The 8763-nt window shown below is 36.8% G+C and overlaps 1 protein-coding gene across 1 annotated transcript in view; it reads right to left on the reverse strand.

Moving 5' to 3' along the window:
- CPD (carboxypeptidase D) overlaps window positions 1–8763 on the reverse strand; it is a 74388-nt gene that overhangs the window by 39838 nt on the left and 25787 nt on the right. The window contains exons 3-4 of the mRNA XM_003800106.3: window positions 2468–2610; window positions 1314–1483 (exon numbers count right to left, since the gene is read on the reverse strand). Of these exons, the coding sequence (XP_003800154.1) occupies window positions 1314–1483; window positions 2468–2610 (313 nt within the window). The remainder of the gene's footprint in view (window positions 1–1313; window positions 1484–2467; window positions 2611–8763) is intronic.

The following is an 8763-nucleotide window of genomic DNA, read 5'->3' on the forward strand; positions in this document are numbered from 1 at the left end:
AAAACCCTCAAACTACATAGATGTAGATAAATTTAAGAGCTTTAGGATGTTTCCTCACAAATATTACAGATAAAGTCTTTTTTTTTTTTTTTTTTGAGACAGGGACCTGTTCTGTTGCTCAAGCTAGAATTCAGTGGCATCACCATACCTCCCTACAACCCCAAACTCCTGGGTTCAAGAATCCTGTTGCCTCAGCCTCCCAAGTGGCTAGAACTATAGGTGTGCACCACCACACCCAGTTCAATTTTATTTTTTGTAGAGATAAGGTCCCACTAGGTTGCTCAGGCTGATATTGAACTCTTGACTTCAAGCAATCCTCCCATCTCAGTCTCCCAAAGTTCTAAGCACTGTGCCTAGCCCAGATTAAGTCTTTAAGAACTATTTCTCTTACCAAATCTTCTCAGATACTACACACTAGAATGTTTATCAAGAAATTACATTCAAAGGAAAGAATACTGAAAGATAGAGGCTGTTAATCCATTACATCATAGCTATAATAGTCAAAGAACAAAGAAATTATCCAGTTCTCTGCAGTGCTTTTTCAAACTAACATTCCAACTTCTTTGCCAAGTAGGAAAGTTCAAAATTAAATGCTACCAATTAAATTCTTATTAAAGTGAGCTTCTAGAAAGGTTTCCAGGAGAGGTGGTAAACCATTTAATATATCAGAAAATTGATGATAAGACCATTCTTCACAATGTTATTTATAGAACCCTGAGTTTCTCCTACTCTGGTGTTTAATTAACCTTGAGACAATGTTTACAACATCGCCAAGCATCTTCTTAAGCGTTTAAAATTGGTTTAAAATTGTCCTTCCGTCCAATGCTACATCTAGTTGTAAGACTATGTGACAAAAACTCCACAATAGTATTTTCCCATTATAAAGGAGAAAAATTAGGCAGGGCATGGTGGCTCACACCTGTGATCCCAGCACTCTGAGAGGGTGAGGCAGGAGGATCTCTTGAGATCAGGTGTTCAAGACCAGACTGAGCAAAGCTAGACTCCTCTACTAAAAACAGAAAAATTAGCTGGGAGTGGTAGTATGTTTCTTTAGTTCCAGCTACTCAGGAAACAGAAGTAGAAGATCATTTGAACCCAGAAGTCTGAAGTTGCTGTAAGCTAGGCTGAGGCCATGGCTCTCTAGCTGGGTGACAAAGCAAGACTCTCTTATTAATTTTAAAAAGATGAAAAACCAGAAAATAAGGAAACAGTAAAAGCCAGATATAGTAACATTTACTAGATTATATTATGTCTTAGATATAAAACAAAGGCTTGACATTTTAATTAATAGTCTATGTAGTTTAACTTCTTACCCAGTTAAAGCTGCTGTAACGTTGTAAGTCCCAGGAACAAGTAATCTGTGGAAATCACCAAATATGCCTGTTGTGATATTATGATTAATACCAGCCACTGAGATGGTTGCATTCTCTAAACCAGATCCGGTTACTGAATCTTTAACAAATCCTTTAACTCCAATGTGGACCTAAAAAAACAAGAATCAAAGCTCAGAGGCTATCAGTGTGGAAGGCAAGAGGGCATAACTTCTCTCTGCAGTGTGATGCGAGAATTTCAAAAACATAAGATTACTCCTCTCTCAATCCAAAATATCTTTCAATCCCTTGAAGATGAACTAAAATATAGATAAAAATATTAGCCAATTAGTATATATTATAATATATACTAACTATACACATAATATATACTATTATATGTGTATAGTTAGTATATATTATACACTAATGTGTGTGAATTCTACATTACTACACATATAGTAGTATATATTATATACTAACTATACACATATAATAGTATAAAAGTATTAGCCAATTAGTATATATTATAATATATACTAACTATACACACATAATAGTATATGTGTATATATATATTATAATATATAGTAGTATATATTATGTGTGTATAGTTAGTATATATTATACACTACATTTATGTCATGTATGTGAACTCTACATTAATAAGATACTTTTCAAATTCCCTCTCCTCAAAGCCAGATTCATAATTTTCTCAACAAGGTATAGTTTCTGGTATATGCAATTGTTATGTTAACCTGTCTGATGTTTAAATTAAACTGATATCCATGGTTCACATGTTGGTAAAGTCTCTATAGCAAATATTATCACATGATGTTATAAGAATCTAGTAATACTAATTTGGCTAATTATATTTTTGTAAAAATGTTCTAAGACAGGCAAAGGGAGTCTGATGGGGCAGAAAGCAAGGGGTGAGAGGCAAATGAGGCAGAGCTAGAATATGTTTTAATAGACTATAATAAGAATACGTTTTAACAGACTATAATAATTGTAAAGATAATCTATAATTTTAATAGAAACATAAACAAAATAAAGCCTATCTAATAATACTATATAGATTATCATTCACATGCAAGCAAATTTTTTCCTTATTTAATCCCATTTCTATACCACAACCTTCCAGTCATCTATTTTACCTTTTCAATCAATGTGATCAAAGACTCACGATTGTTCTCCCATTCCTGTTTAAGCTGTGAGGCAGGTGGGTACTTGCAACAGGATAGTTCTAATGTGATCTCAAAACAGTTGGCCCATACATAATTATAATCTTGCATACCACCTATAACATGGAAGAAAAAATAATTTCATCCATAGAAGTAAAAGAGTTCTACCCTCCAACAGACTGAAGAAACTCCATTAGTCATCTCTCTACATATATAAATTTTCTTTTTATTAAATTGCTTGAAATTGGAGAAGGCTCTTGAGCTATGGTACAAACTAGGAAGGAAGGTTAAAGGCATATACACTGATAAAGAACACATGAAGGAAATATGTTTGATAGGATGCACAGTTATGAAAAGAATGACTACATCAGTTAATAACAGTAACAGTGAGGCCAGGCATGGTGGCTCACACCAGTAATCCTAACACTGGCACTCTGGGAGGCCAAGGAGGGTGGGTAGGTTGCTTGAGCTCAGGAGTTTAAGACCAGTATATTCTGAGCAAGAGCAAGACCTCATCTCTATTAAAAAGAGAAAAATTAGCTGGCCATTGTGGCACACACCTGTAGGAGGCTGAGGCAAGAGGATCTCTTGAGCCCAAGAGTTTGAGGTTGCTGTGAGTTATGATGCCACGACACTTACCCAGGGCGACAGAGTGAGATTCTGTCTCAAAAATAATAATTATAAATAAAAAACTAACAGTAGCAATGATAGTAGCTCTACATTTGAGTGTTTACTAAATAATAGATCAGTTTTAAGAGCTTTATGTTTATTAACATTTAATGTTTACAATTATATGAGGCAGTATTACTATGTTACCTATTTTATAGATATGAGAAGTGAGGCACGAAGAGGTTAAGATTTGTAACAGAATGATAATAAAGGGTACATATGATCTTAAAATTGTGAAGGGTAGTCATGCCAAAGCATTATCAATTACCTATTCTTCTAACTGTCCTCCCCTTTTATCAAGTAGATGTTAAAACAAAAAAGAAAGATTGCATTTAGGGTGGCACAGCTACATAAATAAGGGAAAAGCGAAAGACACAAAAAACTTTTAAAATGTATTTAACAGAAGAGAGAATTAAAAGGGGAATAAATACCCATAGTCAACCACTTTTATACCTATTTGGGGTGGCCATAAAGTTCATGTGCAATTTAAAATAGTGTGCAATTGCACACGGACTTTATGGCCACCCTGGATAAGCCCACACACACACCCATTTTGTTGAAACTCTACAACCCTATCATTTTTGCACCTTTATTTTCTCACATCTTGTTTTTAGTAGATAAAGACTAAAAAGTGGAAAACTTCTCTTTGATCTCACCTTGCTCCTGCAAGGTAGGTAGGCAAATATTTATAATATCAGATGGTTTCCAAAGCCCATGTTTTTCCATGTGAAATGGGCCCTGACTTTAGTCACTTCCTTCCATTATCCCTGAAGGCTGCCTCACAAGCCCAGGCTTGGCTTAGTCAATCCCCACAGTTCATCAAAATCCTAGTATATATCTGTGCCTGGCAAGGAGGAATTCTCATTTCCTCAGTCTTCTCTAGAGATTTTTTTTCCCCCGCTGACAAGGCAAAGCACATATTTTTGAGGGCCTTCTTTCTCCAGCCTCCACTGCATCTCAGATGGAGTTATACAGGCTCCTGCAGAGAGAAGGAAGGAGCATAATTCCCCTTTCACTGACACAGCACCAACAGGTAAGCCTGAGTCATATTCTTCTGTCACTTAGCAAGTGTTAACACGCACCTTTATTTATAGGCAAAGTGAGTGTTAGGTCATCACAAAGGATACTTCCAACTGATTCTATGTCTAAAAATATATGCTAATTTGATTATAAAAGAAAGGCAGGAAGAAAACAGAAAAAAAGACAATTCTGAAATCTGTTTCTAGAGAAAAGTCAATGTCAACAGTCTAAATGTAGCTTATTAGGAGTTCATCAAAGAACAGGGATCTGTGAAACAGTGGAGAAAAGCAACATTAACAAAACTTTGACAGAAATAGTAGCAATATTACTGGAGCCTGAACTCTTAATCTCATTTCTATTGAGGTTTCATTATGAACTTTGATATATGCCTGGTTCTTGAAATATGTCTACCTTTCCTAACACAATATGCTTCATTTCACTGGCATATTTATAGATATTTATCAGTCAGATAAAAAAAGCTAGGTTAAATGTAAAACATCAGAAACTAGTAAACTAGAAATTGAGCAATGAATCTTTAAAAATCTAGGGCTCTGGCCCCGTGCTTGAGACTCAAGTGGCTAAGGCGCCAGACATATACACCTGAGCTGGCGGGTTCGAATCCAGCCCAGACCCGCCAAATTACAATTATGGCTGCAATCAAAAATTAGCCAGGCGTTGTGGTGGGTGCCTATAGTCCCAGCTACTTGGGACGCAGAGGCAGGAGAATCACTTGAGCCCAAGAGTTGGAGGTTGCTGAGAGCTGTAATGCCACAGCACTCTCCCCAGGGTGACAGCTTGAGGCTCTGTCTCAAAATAAAAAAAAAATAAAATAAAAATACAAAAATAAAAATCCAGGGCTCTCTGAACACCAACCAATGCCATTCTGAAAAAGAACGTGCAAAGAAGGAAACTGAACACAATCCCAAAGTCACCCAAGCAGGATCACACCCACACTGGTGACGTGCAGTCTAATCTCAGAATACATAAAAGAGATGATCAGGTTACAGTCATGTTCATTCATGTTCATTCAAGCACTTATAAATAAGGCCAAGTGTTGGTTTACAATCTAGAGGAGACAACTCTATCCATAAATAATGAATGTAAACATAACAGAGGACAGTAAGGATTGTTGTATAATGATGTAAATGTACTTAATGTCAGCAAATCATACACTTAAAAATGGTTAAAATGGTAAATTTTATATTATGGATATTTTACCACAATAAAAAATGATAATAGAGATATTATGGGCCTTTGCTACTAATTCCAAATTTGGGGTTGGGAGAAGATCTAGAAAGTCTTCTTGGGGAGGAGGTTTTTTATTTAGGTATTAAAGAAGGGTAGAATAAAACTGTATGAGTTGGTGAAAGGCATATGGAGGTTCTGGAGCACTCTAGTGGAAATGGCTTTATAAAGGAGTAGGATAGGAGGGCCTAAGTATGCAGACAAAAGGCTGTGAGGATAATGAGGCCACAGTATGGGGGCAGGAGCACAGGACTGCAGGGGGTAGTGAAAGGTCAGGCTGGAAAGGTAAGCACAGTCTTAAGAGGCTTTTCCAGACTCCAGACTTGTGTGTACATCCAATTGCCAGTTCAGTATCTCTACTTAGATATCACCGACTTAACGTATTCCCAAACTGAACTCCTCATCTTCCCCAAACCTGCTCTACCCAGTCTTTCCCGTTGTAGCTAAAGGCATTTCCACCTTTTTAATGGCTCAGATGAAAAGCTTTGGAGGGTGGTGCCTATGGCTCAGTGAGTAGGGCGCTGGCCCCATATACTGAGGGTGGCGGGTTCAAACCTGGCCCCAACCAAACTGCGACAAAAAATAGCTGGGCGTTGTAGCAGGTGCCTGTAGTCCCAGCTACTTGGGAGGCTGAGGCAAGAGAATTGCCTGAACCCAGGAACTGGAGGTTGCTGTGAGTTGTGATGTCACCACACTCTGCCAAGGGTGACAAAGTGAGACTGTCTCTACCCAAAAAAAAGAAAGAAAGAAAAGCTTTGGAGTCACATTTCATATCCAAAGTGTCAGGAAATCATGCTAGCTCTAACTTCAAAATATATCCAGAATCCAGAGATTTTTTTCAACTCCACTGCAGTGTCCCTATACAAGCCACCATTATTTCTCTGCATGGATTTCTATAATCAGACCTAACAAGCTTCTCTGTTTCTGCCCTTTCCCTTCTATATTCTTTTCCCAACAGAGATGCAGTTTTGTTAAAATGTTAAATCAGATGTTATTTCTCTGTTCAAAACAGTTCAATGGCTCCCTGTATTTCACTCTAAGAGCCAAAGTCTTTACAGTGGCCTAAGGCCCTTTCTCCCATTTCTGGCTTTCCCTCTTTAATCTCCTTTTATCCTCTCCCTGTCCGTCACTGCCTCCTTGCTGTGCCCTGGACACACCAGGTCCTCCTGACTTTACTCTACCTATTCCTTTGCCTAAAATGGTCTTCCCCCAGCTAGCACTACTTGACTAACTCCCTCACCTTCAGCTCTTTGTTCCAGTATCAACCAGACAATGATATCAGGTCATCCTGACCTTCCCATTTAAAGTTGTTACTTCTCCCCACCACAGTCTCCAAGACACTCTCAATTTCCAACTTCTCTTACCCTTTATATTTATTATTTACTGCCTGTTTCTCTCTGCCAGATTATAAGCAACAGACGTCTTTGTTAGCCACCACTGATGGATAGTCTAAGCACTAAAACAGTACCTGGCACAAAATAGTCCTTCAATAAATATACTCTAGGACCTCCATAGCTGACCACCTCCCTACACTGACCACATCTTTAATTTGACCTAATTCTCACATATGAGACATATACCACATGTATATATCAGTACAGTAGGCCTAGCTCCTTATGTTGACCACCTCCATATGTTGACCAGTTTAGTATAGTCTCTTGCATGGTCAACTTACAGAGGTTCTGCTGTATGTTGAATAAATGAAAGGAGGTTGGGGCAGTGGAAATTAAGATGTCTATTTTTAATGTATTAAAATTGAGATACCCACTGAGTATCCATGTGGAGGTATCAAATAGACTTTGTCTTCTCAGTTCATATACATGTTTACAATCCCGACAAGCCTACTAACTTAGTCTTAACCTTTTCTCTTAGAAGACAAAGCCATCTTTTAGCTTTCTCTTATCTTCTACCATCTTGGCACGCACAAGAAACTAGCAGGGCGCTGATTTTCCTATCCCTACTCACCCATATTTAGCTCTAACTATCATTAGATGATATGAGTCACCTTTAGTCACTGCTGACCTGTGATCATCTTTGGTAACTCTCACCTGTATATATACATATGGACACATATACACTATTCATTATACATGAAGTTTATTAAAAATATTTTCCAATTTTTGCTACTATAATGGTCATTATGTATAAGACATTATACTAAGATTATTAGAATTTATAAATAAGAGATAAACTTCCATCCACAGTTTAGAGTTTTAGTGAGAAAGTAACATAGAGAACACATAAAAATAATTTCAGAGCAATGTAAATATAAACTAATCTAAGCCTTTTTGCATATGTAAAATTTAATAGCTGTGTTAATTTGCAAACATACCAGCTCACACTTTATGCCAGAAGGCAGGAAGTAGACACTTGTAATACTATAATCACTAGGTTTGAGTCCTAGCGGGCTTTTGCCTATCCCTTAATTGTCCTATTACTTCAGTGGCAATTTAAGAAGTACCAGCTAAGAGGCAGCAAGACCAAATTTACAGTAACATTTTAGAGTGTTACCTAATCAGGTTTTTAGATGTAACTTTTAATAGGACCCTAACTTGCCAGCTCCGACCAATGACACATATAATTGTATCCCCCAGGGTAGTAGGACTAAAGTCTTTTAAAAATAAGACTTAACTACAGGAGAAGAAAATATGTTTAGTGGTCTCTAGTCCTGTAGATCACATGCTATACTTATTTTTTAACATGTACCTCTCCAAACAATCCAAAACAAAAGGGCAGCTTTATGGAGACAACCCTCTTTTTGTAGGTCCTATAAACTTGAGGAAATATTAGTGAACAGTGTACCTAACTGTAACACTATTAGCATGATGTGCAGAATCTAGTACAGAGTATCAATGAAATCTCACTCTAAACTTTTATTTGATAAGATCATATTTAACTTAAACAAAAAGCCATATAAATGAAGTTGGAAATCAAATGATGACCACTTAAAAACAATACAAAAATCAATCCTTACTATATGGTATTAGCAATAGTAAGAAAATTTTTTTAAAAGATAGGTTTAAATGTAATAAAATGCAGAATAGAAATTAATATTATAAAATTTTATGAAAGGATATAGATTATAGTAGAGAGTAATCATGTCTCTAGATAGGAGGCATATGAAGATAGCAAATTCCCCCAAATTAATTTATAACTATCATGCAAAAACTAGATTTCTACTGCAACTGAAGAAAATGCCCTATAAGGTAATTTGGAAAAGTAACTCTGTAAGAATTTCTGAGAAATGGGTGAGATTATCTTTTAAAAATTTTAAAAACAAGGGCAGCACCTGTGGCTCAAAGGAGTAAGGCACCAGCCCCATATGCCGGAGGTGG

Source organism: Otolemur garnettii, unplaced genomic scaffold (assembly GCF_000181295.1).
Source record: "Otolemur garnettii isolate 467f Iridium unplaced genomic scaffold, OtoGar3 scaffold00166, whole genome shotgun sequence".
Lineage (NCBI taxonomy): Eukaryota > Metazoa > Chordata > Mammalia > Primates > Galagidae > Otolemur > Otolemur garnettii.